At 36.1% G+C, this 20,677-nt stretch overlaps 1 protein-coding gene across 1 annotated transcript in view; it reads left to right on the top strand.

Moving 5' to 3' along the window:
• DNAH6 (dynein axonemal heavy chain 6) overlaps positions 1-20,677 on the top strand; it is a 299,272-nt gene that overhangs the window by 45,351 nt on the left and 233,244 nt on the right. The window contains exons 5-10 of the mRNA XM_065890616.1: positions 5,682-5,816; positions 5,910-6,030; positions 6,705-6,822; positions 10,363-10,531; positions 12,717-12,833; positions 16,679-16,879. Coding sequence (XP_065746688.1) covers positions 5,682-5,816; positions 5,910-6,030; positions 6,705-6,822; positions 10,363-10,531; positions 12,717-12,833; positions 16,679-16,879 — 861 coding nt within the window. The remainder of the gene's footprint in view (positions 1-5,681; positions 5,817-5,909; positions 6,031-6,704; positions 6,823-10,362; positions 10,532-12,716; positions 12,834-16,678; positions 16,880-20,677) is intronic.

Below are 20,677 nucleotides of genomic sequence, written 5' to 3'. Positions count from 1 at the left end.
TTAATGTGCTGAGAATTGTCATTCTCTCTGCTCACTATTCATACCAATAGTGCTTTGACCTTGACAATATTTTCTCTTTAATATAGCCCAAGCAGACTAGAAAGTTCTCATCATTTTAATCTTAGGTTGACATAACTAATCGAGCCATTGTGTTGGTTTAAATATCTATTAGATGCTATCATTATCCACACACTTACCACTAGTCTTATATTTACAGTGAGTTAATTAAGGGGGCTGATTCTTTTAGACTATGTTGAAGGGATAAATGTGGAGCTATCCTTGAAATTTTTCTATTTATGATTATTTTTAGTAACCAACCTTATTGGCATCTGTGCCCACATTTCCTAATAACAACTTTATTGAAGTATGATTCATACAATTTATTCTTTTAAAGTATACAATTGAATGGTTTTAATATATTCATAGAATTGATCAACCATCACCACAGTCTATTTTAGAACATTCCCACCATTCCAAAAAGAGTGATTAGCATCACTCTCCATTTCTCCCTAACTCCCCCAGACCAACCCCTGCCCCAGCTCTGGACAACCACTAGTCTATGACTTTTCTCTCTTGATGTGCCTAATCTATACATTTCATATAAATAGAACCATACAATATGTGGTCCTTTGTGACTGGCTTTTTTACTTAGCATAATATTTTGAAGGTCCATCTATGTTGTAGCATGACATTTCTCTTTATTGGTTAATAATATTCACTTGTATACATATGTATGTTTTATTTATCCATCCACCTATTGATGGATATTGGGGTTATTCCACTTTTTGGCTTTATTATAAATAAAGCTGCTATGAATATTTGTGTACAAGTTTTAGTCTAGACATATGTTTTTATGTCTTTGGGTATATACCTAGGAGTGGAATTGCTAGGTCATCAGTAACTCTGTGTTTAACATTTTGAGGAACTGCAAAACAGTTTTCCAAAGCCACTGCACAATTTTACATTACCACCAACAGCACATGAAGGCTTCAGTTTCTCCATATTCTCACCATTACATCTGCATTTTTCATTATAGCTTTTCTTACTGGTTGTGAAGTGGCATTTCATTGTGGTTTTGATTTCTATTACCCTGATGACTAATGATGGTGAGCATCTTTTCATGTGCCTTTTGGCCATTTGTATATCTTATCTGGAGAACTGTCTATTCAGATACTTTGCCCATTTTTAATTAAGTTACCTGTATTTTACTATTGAGTTGTAAGAATTCTTTATATATTCTGGATACAAATCCCTTATCAGATATATGATTTGCAAAACTTTTCTCCCATTTTATGGGTCTTTGCACTTTCATGATCGTGTCCTTTGAAGCATAAAAGTTCTTAATTTTGATGATGTCTGTTTTGTCCATTTTTTTCTTTTGCTGCTTGTGTTTTTGGTATAAAAATCTATTGCTTCATCTCAGGTCACAAAAATTTAGCCCTATATTTTCTTCTAATAGTTCTATAGTTTTAACTCTTACATTTAGTTCTTCAATCCATCTCAAGTTAATTTTTGCTGATGGCGTGAGGTATGGGTTCACCTTCATCCTCTTGCATGTGGCTGTCCAGTTGTCCCAGCACCATTTGTTGCAAAGACTATTCTTTCCGCCTTGAATTGTCCTGACACCCTTGTCTGCAATTGCCTGTAAATATGAGGATTTCTGCACTTTCAATTTTTTTCTGTTGATCTATATCTATCCTTATGCCAGTACCACACTATCTTGAGTACTGTAGTTTAGTAGTAAATTTTGAAATTAGGAAGTGTGACTTCCCTGGGCCTCTTGAATTTCCACATGAATTTTAAGATCAGTTTGTCAATTTCTGCAAGGAAGCCAGTTGGGATTTTTATAGGGAATGCTTTAAATCTGTAGATCAATTTAGGAAATATTGCCATTTTAACAGCATTAACTTTTCTAGTCTGTGAACATATAATCCTTTTCCATTTATTTAAGTGTTCTTCAATTTCTTTCAACAATATTTTGTAGTTTTCAGAGTATATATTTTACATTTCTTTTGTCAAATTTACTCCCAAATATTTTATTCTTCTTGATACTATTGTAAATGGAATTGTTTTCTTAAATTTCATTTTGGATTTTTCATTTTATATATGTAGAATATATATTTATTAGAGAGTATATATGTATATTCTATACATATATGTGTATTCAATGCACATATGTATTCTACAATACATATAAAGAATATATCTAAAGGATATATGTATAAATGTATATAAAGAGTGTGTGTATATATATATATATATATACATACTCTATATAGCAATACAATTGACTTTTTTTCTTTAACATCTTTATTGGATATAATTGCTTTACAATGATGTGTTAGTTTCTGCTTTATAACAAAGTAAATCAGTTAAACATATACATATGTTAGCATATCTCTTCCCTCTTGCATCTCCCTCCCTCCCACCCTCCCTATCCCACCCCTCTAGGTGGTCACAAACCATCTAGCTGATCTCCCTGTGCTATGCAGCTGCTTCCCACTATCTATCTATTTTACGTTTGGTAGTGTATATATGTCCATGCCACTCTCGCACTTTGTCACAGCTTACCCTTCCCCCTCCCCATATCCTCAAGTCCATACTCTAGTAGGTCTGTGTCTTTATTCCCGTCTTACTCCTAGGTACTTCATGACCTTTTTTTTTTTTTCTTAGACTCCATATATATGTGTTAGCATACGGTATTTGTTTTTCTCTTTCTGACTTACTTCACTCCATATGACAGACTCTAGGTCTATCCACCTCACTACAAATAACTCAATTTCATTTCTTTTTATGGCTGAGTAATATTCCATTCCATATATGTGCCAAATCTTCTTTATCCATTCATCTGTTGATGGACACTTAGGTTGCTTCCATGTCCTGGCTATTGTAAATAGAGCTGCAATGAACATTTTGGTACATGACTCTTTTTGAATTATGGTTTTCTCGGGGTATATGCCCAGTAGTGGGATTGCTGGGTCATATGGTAGTTCTATTTGTAGTTTTTTAAGGAATCTCCATACTTTTCTCCATAGTGGTTGTATCAATTTACATTCCCACCAACAGTGCAAGAGGGTTCCCTTTTCTCCACACCCTCTCCAGCATTTATTGTTTCTAGATTTTTGGTGATGGCCATTCTGACCAGTGTGAGATAATATCTCATTGTAGTTTTGATTTGCATTTCTCTAATGATTAATGATGTTGAGCATTCTTTCATGTGTTTGTTGGCAATCTGTATATCTTCTTTGGAGAAATGTCTGTTTAGATCTTCTGCCCATTTTTGGATTGGGTTGTTTGTTTTTCTGTTATTGAGCTGCATGAGCTGCTTATAAATTTTGGAGATTAACCCTTTGTCAGTTGCTTCATTTGCAAATATTTTTGCCCATTCTGAGGGTTGCCTGTTGTCTTGTTTATGGTTTTCTTTGCTGTGCAAAAGCTTTTAAGTTTCATTAGGTCCCATTTGTTTATTTTTATTTCCATTTCTCTAGGAGGTGGGTCAAAAAGGTTCTTGCTGTGATTTATGTCATAGAGCGTTCTGCCTATGTTTTCCTCTAAGAGTTTGAGAGTGTCTGGCCTTACATTTAGGTCTTTAATCCATTTTGAGTTTATTTTTGTGTATGGTGTTAGGGAGTGTTCTAATTTCATACTTTTACATGTAGCTGTCCACTTTTCCCAGCACCAGTTATTGAAGAGGCTGTCTTTTCTCCACTGTATATTCTTGCCTCCTTTATCAAAGATAAGGTGACCATATGTGTGTGGGCTTATCTCTGGGCTTTCTATCCTGTTCCATTGATCTATATTTCTGTTTTTGTGCCAGTACCATACTGTCTTGATTACTGTAGCTTTGTAGTATAGTCTGAAGTCAGGGATCTAAATGATACATGTATAAATGTATATAAATAGTGTATATATATACATATATATATATGTATACATATTCTATATAGCAATACAATTGACTTTTGTATATTGAGCCTGTTTCCTGAAACCTTGCAGAATTTATTATTGACTCTAGTAGCTTGATTGTTTTGTATGTGCTTGTGTTTCAATTAATTAATTTAATTTTTATTGAGGTATAGTTGATGTATAATATATATTTCAGGTGTACAACATAGTGAATTTTTAAAGATTATATTCCCTTTGTACTTATTATAAAATATTGAAATAATGCTAATGCTTATCACTTTCAATGGGCACTCTTGATATACCAGCCTAAGAATGAACCACCTAACCCAGATTCCATCAGAAATTTGCAAACAGCAGAAATAATGATGGGAGAAATAAACAAAACACCTTCAGTCTCTCTTACATTCACAATGGCTTTCACATTTGTCCTTTATGCTGACAGCCAGATATTTAGGTTAGACCAAAGTAATTTCTTAGATTATATATATTTTTTCTTCCTCCAAGTTCCCACTGTCAAACTCTAACTTTTTGGCAGACCATCAATACCAGTTTTGCTGTCCACCTGGATCCTAGGTATTTATCCCTTTACTAATAGAACTTATATTTTTTGGCTCAAGGACTTTTTCTCCAGAGTACACTGGACTTTCTTGCTTTCACTGCCACATTTCAATTACAGACTCATTCCTACTCATGTACTCATGTTAATTTATTTAGTATCTTATCTCAATTCGGAGACATAGCCTCTAAACTTCTGCTTCTTTTTTTTAAAATTAAGTATAGTTGATTTACAATATTATAGTTTTGCTTCATTTTTATCATGAAAATTTCTCCATGAGATGAATCTTAAGGGCTATATGACTTCCTAGATGTTTTGTCACATAAATCTCTTCATTGAGGACTCTACTAATTTTAACTTCCCCTTATTTGTACTTAAAAAAAATAATTAAAGCACTATTTCATGTTGGTCTGAATGACTATTGGTTGTCCTGTTTTGGAAACTCCTAGAAAAGAGTCCAAGAGTGTGCTATATATAACACTTAAACCAGTGTCACATATAAACAAATTTAAGTTAACTTTTTAAAAATATAATGTTATTGCTCCTCCTTTGATTAGATTAGAAGTGAGGGTGAATGACCTAGAAACAATCTTGGAACATGTGCCTTCAAAGCCACCACCCTAAAACCCTGATTTATGATGATGGCATAGAGGAAGATTAAATTATATTATGTGACATTATTCCACAAATACTTCCACTCATTCTACCAGCCTACATTGCAAGGTAGATTCTTAATAGTGACTGTTACCCACTGAAATTTTAAAGTTAAAATTTGTCTTTGTTCTATATCATAACCTCTTAGATCAATAGATGGGCCCATCCATTATCCATTATCATTATCATGGTGACTGGACATTGTAAAGTCCTAAGGTAACACTAAGAATCTTTTAATAGCTATTAGCCTAACCTAGTGAAATTTAAGATATTTCCCCATCCTCTGTTACTTGCTCTCAGTTTCATGGTTAAAAGACATGTATTCAAAATGAAAAGAAAGGACTTCAGACAAATTAAATCTGATAATTCAAAGAATACTTTCAGAACAAAATTTCAGAAGTGTCCCTTTTCAATGTACGCACTTTGTAGCTGTAGCTGAAATTAACATATAGCGCTATTTATTTTCCTTAACTACCATTCTTGCTTTCCCAATATTTTTATACTTCTAAAAGGCAAAGGTTTTGGTTGTTTTACTAAATAATGATAAATTTCTATTTTCATTTAGTATTTGCGACCAGCTCTCCTTAAAATAAATGAATTGTGTTATCAATTGAGTTTTATGGGACTTTGTCATATTGAAAAATATCACACTTACACCCTGCAAGAATTTAAAGTTGCACAAGCCGTATGGCTAGAGGAGGTGAGGAACTTTGTCTACAAGTTTCAAGAATTTTTTTTTTCCCTATTACTGATACTTTGGTACCACTAATGATACATATTTATCAATGTCTAGGTGACAGGGCGCCTAGAAGAATTTCGAAACGAGGCCAAAGAAGTGGTCAGAAAGGCTTGTCGAGCTGCTCTGTGTGCTGCAGGATTTATGCCTGATGACTGTGCATATGAACTTATTGAGGGTATGAAAGGGAAAGAACTCCAACAGATCAGAAGTGGTGGCTTTCCGAAATGTTAACTCGTTTTCATTCCACTTTTCTATTTTAAATAAGGACCCTATTTTTCAATTCTTCCAATCTTTGCTTGATAGATTATAAATTCAATGTCTATTGTAGAAGGGGATAAAACAGTTAAGTACCACAACTTCCTTGCATTACCCTTGCTTGTGTATAGTATTTCTAAACTGGTTACAGGACCTTTATTTCACAAGCATTTTATAGTGGCCTCGGGGCCTCTCTGCTTAAACGCTCGTCCAACCTACTAGTACAGACAATAGGTTTGTTAAAATTAAGGGACTGGATGGATCTCAGAATTGGCCCCAGCTGGTAGGGACTCTAAAGGATAATTTTATGCAGGCAGAAAAGGAGGGTAAATGTGTTCCTGGAAAGAGGTGGCACGGGACAGAAATCAGATCCTGTTAAAGAAGATGTTAGTAAGCTGTCTAGAGTCTTTTGTTAAGTTGAAATCCTTTGATGTGGAATTTGTTTGGATAACTGGGCTGTTTTCTGGAGTCTGAAATAGCTCATGAACCAAAGCATTTTGTCATTTTTGAATTTTACTTGTCTCTTAATCCATATTGAAAGAAATGGAGTTTTTACACAAGAATTCTTGTCTTTGTGTCTTCTGTTGTTCTTAGGTCACTGTAAAATGCCAGAAAGCGGAAGTCTCATTGAGTTGCCTACTTCTGGAGACTCCAAGAAAATGACATACACAGAGCAGGCCAGCAAAAGGAATCACTGCATGAGGCTAACATGGTAAATTGTTATTCTTTCTTTCAAGAAAAACTAGAGCATCCATCCTTCTCAAGTTTCATTAAAGTTAAAGCCATCATTGCAGGATTCACTAGTGATAAGGGATTTGGAGGACACAGTAACCTGAATGCAGGCTCCAGAAGCCTGCCCTTCCAGTTGCCACCTAGCAAAGCAGCCACAGAAGGTGGAGGGCGTGTCCAAGGCCAAGAGCTCCTCTTTGATCACTAAGGCTTTGTTTCCCTCTAGCCCAGCCAGGAGCACTGGGCAGGCTGTAGTAAGGAGAAGTCAGGCACACAGAGATTTGTGGGCCTCCTGGAGTGGATCTGGAGGGTCAGCTCCACCTGTCTGGTCCCTAAAGAGCTACAGGCAGCTGCGTGGCCACACAAAGTTCCACCCTCTTCCTAAGGCAGGTTGCCACGGGGAGACCAGGGAAGAAAGTCCACCTTCCAGGATCTCACCAGGACCTTCCACCTGCTTACCCAACTGGGTCTTGCCATTGTCCCAGAGTTTGGATTCCACGTCATTCTAAAACCTCATCACTGCAACTAACTCTTGCAAACAAAATCACCAAACATTATCTATCTGAAGAATTGTATGTGGCACTAGAAAACACTGATGACTGTTACTCCGTGCTCACTAACTTGGTCCACATTTTACAACCATTTAATAAATCTTAATTGTGCCCCAGTTTATATGTGAGATAATCTGGTAGTAATGTCTGTATTGCAACAGAAGGCAGTGAAGCAGTCCTGAGGCCACTATCATAGGCTAGAGGTCCCTCAGGCTCCACTTAAGCAGCATAAAAAGTTATTTCAAATGCCTTGCTGACTCGGTTTACATTCTAAGCACTCAAGTAGGGAAACATTAAATTTTCATCTTTGGGTTAGCAATTGCTGTCAAACAACATTTATTCAATAGCAAAGATTTTATTACCATTAGAATGTAAGTCACAGATATATATTTACTGATTTCTTCTTTAAAGCATCTTTAAAAAAAATCTTATGGCCCCTAATGAGCTATGTGCTTTTTTCATAACTATATTGCTCATTAAATATCCTACTGAATGGTTAGAATGCCTAGCTAAATTGATGCTATATATTTGAGTATATTTGTGTTTTAAAGTGAAGAATGTCTAAGAACAACTATTCTGTACAATTAATCTCTGATATTGTAATATAAATGGAAAGTCAAAGAGAAATTATGATATTTAAAATTTTAAATATTTGCATTAGAGTCACTTTCAAAACTAGGTAGTAAGTATAGAAAACTGAAGCAGTATTGTTTTTCTTTTTTATATATATTTCAATACTTTAATCTACAGTTACAGTATTTCACTCTTGTCAATTATTTGTTCCAATAATGTCCTTTAAGACATTTTTATTTCTCTCCAAGAAATGATACAGTTCAAGATCATGTAGTTGTCATGTCTCTAATCTCCTTAACCTATACTTTTTAGCTTTTCTTTGTCTTTCATGGTAGTGAGATTTTTGAAGAATACAGGCCAGTTGTTTTTTCAGATGTTCCTCAATTTGGATTTACCTACTAAAACCAGTTAGGATTTGTTTGCTGTTTTTCCCCCTAGACAGAGAGCATATAGTGAAAGTATTTGGATTACTCTCTACCCTGCTCGGTTTGGTTATGTTGCACATTTGAAATACAGTTAATTGGATTGATTTGGTTTGTTTGCATTTACTTTAATGTTGTTTTCCCCCATCCTTGTTGGTTTACTTTTATTTTACTGAATATGTAGAATATCAGGATGACTTCAAAAGTCAAAACTATACCAAAAGGCATTACTCAGAGATGTGTTCAGTCCCCTCTCTTTATATCCAGCTCTAGGCAACCAAGATCTGATTTCTTTCCCTATAGTTTTTGCCTTTTCCAAAATGTCATATGAACAGATCTATATAATATATAGTCTCTTGTGTCTTTTACTTAGCATGCTTTCGAGATTCACCCACATTCCGTATCAGGAGTTCATCCTTTTTTAGGTATTGATTTCTTTGTTTCTTGCCATAACTTGGTAGATGCTGTTGTCCTCATTTTACAGATGACAAAACGATGCACAGATTAGTTAAATAAGCCCAAATTCATACAGTAGAGCCTGGATTTGAACTCTGGCAGTTTGATTTTTTTTTTTTTAATTTTGAGATAATCATAGATTTGCAAGAAATTGCAAAAAACGAAGTGAAGAGAGGTCCTGTGTACTCTTCACTTAGTTTCCCTCAGTGGTTACATCTTACATAACTATAAATACAATACAAAAACCAGAAAATTGACATTGTATGGTGTACAGTGTATCATGTTATCACATGTGTAGATTTGTGTAACTACTACCACAATCAAGATACAAAACTATTCTATCACTGTCAATATTTCCCTCATGCTACCCTTTTATAGTCACACTCACTCCTTCCCCCACCACCATCCCTAATTTTTTTTTTAACATCTTTATTGGAGTATAATTGCTTTATAATTGTGTGTTAGTTTCTGCTGTATAACAAAGTGAATCAGCTATACATATACATATATCCCCATATCTCCTCCCTCTTGCGTCTCCCTCCCATCCTCCCTAACCCACCGCTCTAGGTGGACACAAAGCACCAAGCTGATCACCCTGTGCTATGTGGCTGCTTCCCACTAGCTATCTATTTTATGTTTGGTAGTGTGTATATGTCCATGCCCCTCTCTCACTTCGTCCCAGCTCACCCTTCCCCCTCCCCGTGTCCTCAAGTCCATTCTCTACGTCTGTGTCTTTATTCCTGTCCTGCCTCTAGGTTCTTCAGAACCTTTTGTTTGTTTGTTAGATACTGTATATATGTGTTAGCATATGGTATTTGTTTTTCTCTTTCTGACTTACTTCACTTTGTATGGCAGACTCGAGGTCCATCCACCTCACTACAAATAACTCAATTTCGTTTCTTTTTATGGCTGAGTAATATTCCATTGTATATATGTGCCACATCTTCTTTATCCATTTGTCTGTCAATGGACATTTAGGTTGCTTTCATGTCCTGGCTATTGTAAATAGTGCTGCAATGAACATTGTGGTACATGACTCTTTTTGAATTGTGGTTTTCTCCGGGTATATGCCCAGTAGTGGGATTGCTGGGTTGTATGGTAGTTCTATTTTTAGTTTTTTAAGGAACCTCCATACTGTTCTCCATAGTGGCTGTATCAATTTACATTCCCACCAACAGTGCAAGAGTGTTCCCTTTTCTCCACACCCTCTCCAGCATTTATTGTTTGTAGACTTTTTGATGATGGCCATTCTGACTGGTGTGATGTGATACCTCATTGTAGTTTTGATTTGCATTTCTCTAATGATTAATGATGTTGAGCATCCTTTCATGTGTTTGTTGTCAATCTGTATATCTTCTTTGGAGAAATGTCTATTTAGATCTTCTGCCCATTTTTGGATTGGGTTGTTTGTTTTTTTGATATTGAGCTGACTGTATATTTTGGAGATTGATCCTTTGTCAGTTGCTTCATTTGCAAATATTTTCTCCCATTCTGAGGGTAGTATTTTTTTTTCTTTTCAAGCTTTATTCGTCTAAATGACTATCTAATTGAGAACACATTGCATGTCCTAACAGTAATTTCTGCTAGCTACCTTTTGAATTATCTCACTGATAAGTTAAAATGGACACCTTCAGCAGATGTCATTCAGAAATGGATTACAGAAGAGAAGCCTGAAGTCGCTGATAAAAAGGTATATTCAGACACAATTAAGAAAATTCATTGGTCAGCATTTATTGAGGAGTGCTTACTATGCACTGTGAATTATGCTATTTTCTGTGTACTGGAAAAATAGGAGAAATGCTTAGAGAATTTCACAGTATAATCAGAGTCTACCATACACACATGAAATGACAGAATGAAAATCAGCATATCAGCAAGTATCTAATAGCAGAGAAAGCATCCATTGTGCTGAATATTGCAGTCTCTCTCACAGGCACTTGGTAAAGGTTCCTCATGTGTTCACTCAATAAATATTCCTTAAGTATCTATGTACCAATCCCTATGCTGGGTATTGGGTACACGGTGATAAAAAGCATAGATAGAATACTTGCCCCCAAGAAGCTTACAGTTCACGGGTCATCGTGAGCATAAACTGTCAGAGAGAAGCAGGGAAGGTGGTATAAATGAAAGAGATAAACAATGGTTTAGAGGCCAGAAGGAGCAAATCATGGGAGCAAACTTTTGTGCTTTCAGTGAATAACCTCTTAGGAGGATGTTGATCTTAGAAACACAGAGTAATGTGAGACATTTGAGATTAAATGCACAAATTTGTGCATTCTAACATAGCTTATCTGATAGCCCAATAAGCTTTTCCCCAGCTCCATCCATGACAGATACCTAAAAACATAGCAAAACATGCATATCTGGTTTCATCAAGCTTCCTACCTTCATATCTCTGCATCCCCCCAGGAGACCCAATATGCAGTTTCAAGGCCTGTCGCTCTTTGCCATAGTTTTCCTTTACTCCAAAAGTTGAATTTTAGCTGCATACTCCTTTTCATTACTTTCTCTCCTTCCCTATTCTCAATTCCTTTTTTTCCTCAATACTACCACATTTTGAAAGTAACATTTATCTTTCTAATTTTAAAAGTAATATATGCTAAGTGCAGAAAATTTGAGAAACACAGAAGTATACAAAGAAAAGCATCCTCTGCTATACCAAGTTAACTATTTCCAAGGGGGAAAGAAAGGAATCATACTTTACTTACTGCTTTATCACCTACTTTTTCCACTTAGCAATGTATTATGAAAAATCTCCCAAGTCAATATGTATTTTTTCCATATAACATTCTCACATAGAAATGTATTATACATCTTGTAAGTAATTTTCTATTATTGATCACTTCCTCACTAGTCCAAATAATGCTGCAAAGAATATCTTTGTCTATACATTTTTCACACATCTCTGATTCTTCCCCTTAGAAGAAATTCCTAGATGTGGAATTGTTGGATCAGAAATATGCTCACTTGTTAAGGCTTCTGAAACTGATGCATAACTTTCTAGAACATTTTGTGTCACTTTACAATCTTCCTAGCAATGTTCGAGAAGGAGCCTTTGGCCATATGCACACTAGATATTATCATTCATTTCAGTCTTTGTCCATCTGATGGATGTAAAGTAATATGTCACTACTTTTAAATGTTATATTCCTTTAACTGCCACGACAGTACGGGGATAAGAGTATAGGTCTCATGATGAGAAAGACCTGGTGTCAGTTCTGATCTGCCACTTACAAACCAGTGTGTCCTTAATGAAATGTCTTACCTTTTCCAGATCATAGTTTTCTCATGGGAATAAAAATGACGCCTGCTACATATGATTGGTGTGGGATTTACATGAATAGTTAGCACTGCCTGGCACAGAGTAAATACTCAATAAATGTTACTGAATAAACTATTAATATCTTGAGGAAGAGAAGGAGGAGGATGTTGATTGATATTTCCTTTAAAAAATGTCAGATTATGCCCTTTGCCCATTTCTCTATTTAAATATCTTTCTATTTCATATCAATTATGATGTTATTAGTATATATTTCTATTGATTATATCAAGTATATTTCTATTTAAATATAACCAACCTTCTATCTGCATTACTATATACATTACTGATATATTTTTCCAGTTTGTTGTTTGCCTTTCCACTTTGTTGATAGTGTTTTTACAAGGAGAGAAGTTTTACACTGCCATGTAGTCTTTCCATATTTGCCTTTATTTTTTAATTTCTATGGTAGTATTCTTTGAAAGACATGCCAACATTATAACATCAGCTAATTGTGTAAGCTTAAGTTTATGTGCCTTCTGTAATACAGAGGTTTTTTTAAATTTTAGACCTTGATACTTATATCTTTATAACACTGCAGAAGTCCTCATTTCAGGGGACCCCCGTGTTGGAGAAGCAGGAAGAAGATGAATCTCTCATTCCCATGTTTGTCACAGAACTGATTTTGACAGTCCAGTCACTGCTCTTTGAGCCTCCTTTGGAAGATTTTTTGGTATGTGTTTCCTCATATAACATCCATGTATAAATACCTTTTGGAAAATGTCACATGATTGGCAGGGTTGCTATTGTCCCTTCTCCAAAATGATCGTAAGGAAAAGACAAAGCATTGTTCTGCACACAGCATGGCATCTACATAAAAGGTATCTGAAAGTTTAGCACATTTTCTTTAACTTGAGACAGACTAGGGGCTTGGTAGGATACACCACCGAGAGAACAGAAGCTATACAAAATGTAAAATTGACTAGAGGCATTCCTCCAAGAAGTCACTGTGTTGTAAGTACCATTTTTGAAATCTTTTCAAGTATGTTGCATCTGAGCGTTGTTTTGGTATCGACTGCTATGCAGCAAATTACCACCTATTTGGCAGGTTAAAGCAACAACCATTTATTGCTTCAGTCTCGCGGGTCAGGGATCTGGGCACTGCTTAGCTTCTTCTCTGCTTCAGGGCCTCTCCATGCAGGCTGCCCTTTGGGGATTGTCTGGGCTGAGGTCTCCTTAGAGGCTTGAATGGAGAAGGATCCACTTCCAGGTTCCCTCAGGTGGTTGAAAAAAATTCATCTCTAAGCAGCTGTGGGATTGAAGTCCCTGGTTTCTTGAGGGAAGTCCAGTGGGCACCACCCTTAGATCCTAGGAATCACCTATAGTTCCTATAGTTCATGGGGCCAACTCTATAAGCAGTTTACAATATGGGTGTTTGATTCTTCAAGACCAGCTGAAGAATCTCCTTTGAGAAGGGCCCAATCCCTCTTTTAAGGGCTTTCACTTGATTCAGACAGGTCTACCCGGGATAATCACCTTTTGGACTAACTCAAAGTCAGCCTAATTATATCTGCAAAGTCCCTTCAGCTTTCCCTGTAATATAACATAATCATGGCTGTGGCATCCCATCACATTCACAGATCCCCCCATACTCAAGAGGAGGGGATTACACAGGGCATGTAAACCAGGGAGAGGGGATCTTGGGAGCCATCTTAGGGTTCTGCCTTCCCCATTTGGGTACAGGCGTAGATTAATAAACCAATCAGAGTCTATATTTTCTGCCCTTAGCTGTGTATTGGTACAAAAGCACCAGTAGTCAGGATCTCTAGCTTCTAGTCTTGACTCAGAATCTCTAGATTCTAGTCTTGACTTTACTCCTATGGGGAAACCACTTACCTCTCTGGGGTTCAGTTTATGCATCTGTGAGATGAGGAGGCAGATGAGTTTCAAGGTTGCTTCCTCTTCCAGCAGTCTATGACCCCGTAATTTATCAGATCATCAGGCTATTTTAGGTTATTTACAAGGGCAAGCAGACTGCTGAGTTCCCTGTGGTTGGACCTTCGTTCAGGAGCTCCCCCTCAGAAAGGCACTGGGCTCTCATGTCCCTTCCGGGCCAGAAGGCTCTTGGCCTTCACGTGGAAGGCAGAGGTTTCTGTGTAGCAGATGATGCAAGAAAGCTCTCTCCAGCAACCAGCTGGTTATTCTCCTTAAGCTCCAAGTGACAAGCCTTGAAAACCTTAACGTTCTCCGTATTTCCTGTTGTAGGGTCCAACTCCCCACAGGGGTGTTCTTAATTCCTACCCATGAAGTCATAGGCCAAGCATGTTCATGTGTTCACACCACACATAAGATTTTGCTTCATGTAATCCCAAATTAGCCAAAGGCAGTATCAACTGCCATGAGTGGATCACTCATGAATTTTCTATTTTTTCTCACTCTGATTTTGGTCAGTAGTCTTAACATTTCAAACACACATACACACATACAGCTTCGTCTAAAGGAAAATTATATACCTAAATCTCGACATCTGACATTGTTCTTTCTTGGGTTAACTGTGGCTTCCTAATACTTAATCCAACATACATTTTCCAGTTCTTTTCTTTCCGATTGTGTTTGACAGACTTCCCGTGGCATATGACTCTATTTACTGCTCCCGCCTCTGGAAACAGACTCCCCCTTGGTTTAGATTCTCATGGTTTTACTCCTGTGCCAACATTTTTTCCTTTTCAGTACTCTACTTTGGAGTCACTCTTTTTGTCTGACCTTTGACTATTGCGATCCTGAAAGGCTCCCTCCTCTTCACATTTTTTATGTTCCTCTGGGGGCTTGTGTCCGTGCCTGTTGTTCCAACTACCACTTCTAGAATGGTGACTTTAAATAAATATTTCCATCGTGTACTTTTCTTCTAGACTTCAGACTTGGAGCCAACTGGAAATCTCCACAATTAACTCCAACTCACCAAAATAAATTGAACTTATCAACTTCTTCCAAAACTTGCTCCTCCTTCCATATCTCCATTTCAATGAAAGGCAGTATCCACATGCCCAAACCAGTAATCCAGGAGTCATCCTAGATCCTCCCTTACCTCTTTGAGATCAAGGCAGCGAGTCCTGTGTGTTGACCTTAGTTGCACCTCCCCTCGATGGGAACCTCATCACCTCTTCCCTGGCCTGCTGTGATGGTCTCTTCTGACCTGCCTGCCCCTCTTCTTTCTAGTCCATTTTCTACATTGCTGACTGCAAGATTATTTCATAGGCAAATTTGATCATGTCACTTAAAATTAAATCTCTTCATTGTCTATAGGATGCTCTGTGAGATGTTGATAGGCATTCTAGGAGAAAAGGGTTTGTGATATGCATTTGCATATTAACAAATATGGAAAATCCTGTTTTGTAGATCCAGAGGAAAATCCTGTTTAATCTAAGGTTTCTTCCCAAACTTATGTGACATTGGGACCCTTTTAACTCAGGGTAGTCCATGGTCACAATCTGGGGAATGCCAGACCACCGGCTAACACTGGAACCCAGCATTACTCACAGGGCCTTTCAAGAAGGGGCCGACTGCATCATGACTGCATTTTTCCACACTGACACTTATGCTCCAGCACCCAGACCTGCCAGCCCCCCTTGGGCCTCTCACATACAATGACTTACAAGGACTGTACTCCCATCTTGTATACTTGACAAGCCCCTGCTCGTCTTTTAAGACTCTTCTCAAGAAGTACCTTTATATCATTTAGAGATATATTATTATAAATTAATTCGTGCTGATCAAACTTAAAAAACACATAAAAAGATTATTAAAATCATCTGTAATACCATGTGTTAGAAACAGAAACAACCTTTTAACATTTTTATACTTTTTTTCCAATCTTGTTTTAGTACATACTGATATACCAACACACCTAACTTACCATGAGATTTTACACATACATTTTTAAAATGGGATATTATACACCAGTTTCATCCTGCTCTTTTTTTTTAACTTAAGATTACATTATAAGCTTTTTCCCATGTCACTAATCAATCTTTGAAGGGATGCCTAATTTCCATTCATATAAATATACCATAACTTAACCATTCTATTTTTGAACACTAAGGTATTTTTTCTAATTAGTTTTTATTATAATTAATGCTTCAGTGACTGCCCTTCCACATGAATCATTGTTTACATATCTAATTTTTTCTCTTAGGATTGATATCTAGGATGGAAATTACTGCTCAAAGAATATGAACTTTTAACCCACCTTTTGAACTTTCCCTGATTCTCTTAGGCATATTTTGGCCTTCCTTCCCTTATGACTTTTCTGTGTTTTGTTCATATTTCAAATGAATGTAATATATTTATCTTAATGTGTTGCAACTTTTTGCTTATCTACCTCTCTTTCAATTAGAATACATATTTCCTGAAGACAGGGGCTGTGTCTTCTGATTTGTCATATATTCAGAGTCAACGCAGTACCTGGCATTGTTGAATGAGTTATTCTTATTTATTTTAGCAGTTTAGAAAATTCAAAACTTTTTATAAATATAACCATGTGTGTGTTTACATTTATGTTTGTGCTTTTCTCTCCAACAGGATGGTATTTCAGGCGCAATTAACCATTTCCAAAACACTGTGTTATCAGTTCCTAATCTTGTGCCTGATTCATATTTTGATGCTTTTACCAGCCCTTACATTAACAACAAATTGGAAGAAAAAACTTGTGGATTTGGTCCAAGCTTATCAGCAGTATTTGATGATGATAAGAATTTTCACACAATTATCTTTCAAATAAAGGTATACTTTCTTTTACTAAAACTATTTTTATAATATTTTTGATTTTTAAGAAACTGGGTAACATATTTTCTTCCTGTCTTATCTTTAGATTAAATGCTACTTAATCTCTAAATACTAAAGTGATTTTTTTTAAGTCCTGGTAGATTAGAGCACTGATTATAAGAAAGAGACTTAAAAGTACAAGCTATTCAAGAGGGTATCACTTTTTTGGGGGGGAGGAATAAGGTTAAAAAGGAGGAAGAGACATTATCTGAACACTGGGTGGTACAGGGAAAATAGAGCAACTGGTGAAAATGTAAGGCCCTGCAAGACAAAAAGAACCAGAAAACCAGAATACACCCAACTCTTTCCCCACAACCAAAAACTAAAATAAAATAATCTGCACATTGCTCTACTGACAAAACAGAATGCCCTTGAATTATAAATTTTGTAAATCACTCAAATCCATGAGCTGAAGAAATTAAAATATATTAAATACCTGAGGAGGTACTATAAGGAGAAAATAGAAAGTGAAAATTAAAATATCCCTTCTCTTCCCTCCCATAAAACATGAAACAAAAGCTGCACTATAAACTAAAGTAAATAGCCTCAACATTAAATCAAAAAAATTTAAAATAAAAATGGAACTTTTTTTAAAAAGACAAAATTATCTCAGAAATCAAGACTAAATTTCATCATGCTGGAGAAAATAACCTGAAATGAAAATGTAATAATTAGTATAAAGACAGGAAAACAATCAGGAGAATGAAAATAAGCTAGAGTTAGAAGTAAAAATGGTCAGAGAGAAAATAATTGAAATAGAAAGCAGGCAAAGAAGAAATAACATACATATAATTGGAGTGTCTGAAGGAGAAAAACAAAACAAAGGGTAGAACAAACACATAACTATAGTCCAAGAAAAGAAAATGTGAATCTATATATTGAAAGGGCCCACAGAGTGCCTTGGAAAATTGACCTAGAAAAATCAACTCTGAGATACATCCTTTTAAAACTATAAGCTTTTAAAACTAAAGAAAAATTCCTCCAGGTCTCACAGCACAATAAAAATAACTTACAAAAGTAAGAGAATTAGACTAGCATCAGGCTTCTCAAAAACAACGTATAAAGAAAGGCAATGTTGGAACAGCATTTTTAATGAAACTCAAGAACAGATAATACGAATCAATAATTTTTATCTAACCAAGCTAGTCCTTCAAATATCAAGGCTATAGAAAAATAGTTTTAAAAAGGCAAGGGCCTAGGGTTTTGGGTGCTGGTCAGGATTTTTCATGAAATTGGGATGAGTTTCATCCAACCAAGAGATAACTTAGCAAAAGGACTGATCTTCCTATTTCTGGATCCACATGTAAGGAGCTTGGAAGTTGCCACTCTATTCTAACAAGTAAAAAGCTGAACACACTGACTGAACAGACTGCTAATAGGATCTGTAATAGAGGGGAGGACACAGGGGAAACCACAGCCCTCAAAATTGTAGAGACAGAGAGATGAAAACAGGGAGTCATGGCTTCTGAGAGCAGAGACTATGAGCAGAAACCTCAGTGAGAACCAGTGCCAGACAGGAAAACCTGAACTGTAACTGATGAATTGCAGGAGGCTCAGTGTGAACAACTCTGAGAGTTAAAAATCTCCAGGGACCCAGTTATAGGGAACCCCCACATTATTATGAAATTTACCTGCAAGAACTCAACCAGATTCTCACAGTAAATATTAGAGAAAAATTCTCTCATGCTTCCAGCAGGGAGAGGGGAAAAGGAATAATTTGAAATATATCAGAGCACCCTCTTCTCAACAAGGCCTACCCTCAGAGGAAACTAGTTAACCAGAACCTAATTTGCTAGTGTATTGTTTGATCCTAACTTACCTGGGGGAGGGGAAATACACAACTCCAGCCCACTCTAGCCATCCGTCCCACCTAAGGAGAGAGGAAAAAAAAGTGAGAAATATTTATGAAGTTCACAGTTCAGAGGCATTGGCTCACTAAAAGACTGAGACCTAATCAAAGGACTATAGAATATATCCCCTCTGCTGACACATACCATCCCCTTACTAACGACCTATTAACAGCAGTTCCTTTTACCAAATACATCATGTCCAATTATCAAAAAATGTTACAAGGCACATTAATAAGGGGAAAAAATTAGAAGACAGAGCAAGTATCAGACCCAGACATGGCAGGGATATTGGAAATATCAGACCCAGAATTTAAAACAACTATGATTAATATGCTAAGGGCTCCAATGGATAAGATAAACAGCATGAAAGAACAGATGGGCAATGTAAGCAGAGAGATGGAAATCCTAAGAAATAACCAAAAAGAAGTGCTAGAGGTAAAAAACAAAACATAGCAGAAATGAATAATGCCTTTGATGAGCTTATTAGTAGACTAGACACAGCTGAGGAAAGAATCTCTGAGCCATAGAATATATCAATAGAGTCCTGAAAACCAAAAAGCAAAGAGAACAAAGACTGAAAAAAACACAACAGACTATCCAAGAACACTGTGGGACAACTTCAAAAGGTGTAACATATGTGTAATGGGAATACTGTATGATTCCAGCTATATGACATTCTGAAAAAGGCAAAAACATGGAGACAGTAAAAAGGTCAGTGGTTACCAGGGGGTTGAGGGTGGGGGAGTGAAGAGGCAAAACACTGATTTTTAGGACAGTGGAAACACTCTGTATAATTCCATAATGATGGATAAATGTCATTATATATTTGTCCAAACCCATAGAATGTTCCATACCAAGAGTGAACCATAATGTAAACAATGGATTTTGGGTGATTATGATGTGTCAATGTAGGCTCATCAATTGTAACAAATTTACCACCCTGGTAGGGGACGTTTAGTCTTTCTTTAGAAAGACTGAAAATGAAGGGGTGCTCAGTGGTGTAGAGACAAATGTAAACAATAAGAAAGCAAGATTTGTGATCCTATGAGTCAGGGCTATAAATTTCTATGCACCACATATATATACAGGAAACACTTGCAAAAGGCAAAGAGTTGCAATGAGACACAAATGGAACATAAATAGAAACACTGTGAATAGAAGACTTTAACATGCAACTCTCATCATAAGGCAGGTCAAGTAGGAGAAAAATAAATAAGGATATAGAAGTCCTAACTAACATAATCAATGACAAATAACAAGGAAATAGCCATCTAAACAGGAAAAAAAAAATGAGGGATTGCCTTGCAGACATTTATCCAAATAAATTTGAAAACCTAGATTAAATAGATAGTATTTTTAGGGAAACATGGTAATCTAAATCAACCACATTAAAACTAAAAAGCTTACCAATCTCCACAGAAGAAATAGAGGAAGTTATCAAAGAAATACCTTGTAAAAAGCACCAGGCCCAGATGGTTTCACAGGGGAATTTTATCAACTCTCCAAAGACCAGATATTCACAATAGCACATAAATTGTTCTAGAATACTGAAAATGCTTGGTGGAAAAAACTTCATTGTTATAACAACAAAGCAGGTAATATATAATATTTAGGAATAAACCTAATAAGAAATGTTTTAAAAAACCTATATAAGGATATCTTTTTAAGTTTTCTTAAAGGCTTCTGGAAGACACAAAAATAGACTTAAAGAAATATTCTTAGATGGAATGACTCAACATAATAGATATCTGTTGTCCCTAGGTTAATCTATAAATTTAACACAATGCCAATAAAAATACTAATAAGCTTTATCATAGAGCATAAGTTTATAGTAAAGCCTATATGTAATAATAGACATGCATAGAAGCTAGGCAAACCCTAAAAAAGAAAAGCTATTTGGGATATT

This window comes from Phocoena phocoena, chromosome 14, assembly GCF_963924675.1.
Source record: "Phocoena phocoena chromosome 14, mPhoPho1.1, whole genome shotgun sequence".
NCBI classification, from domain to species: Eukaryota; Metazoa; Chordata; class Mammalia; order Artiodactyla; family Phocoenidae; genus Phocoena; species Phocoena phocoena.
Note: the sequence above shows the minus strand (reverse complement) of the source record. Positions and strands in the feature narration are given on the sequence as shown.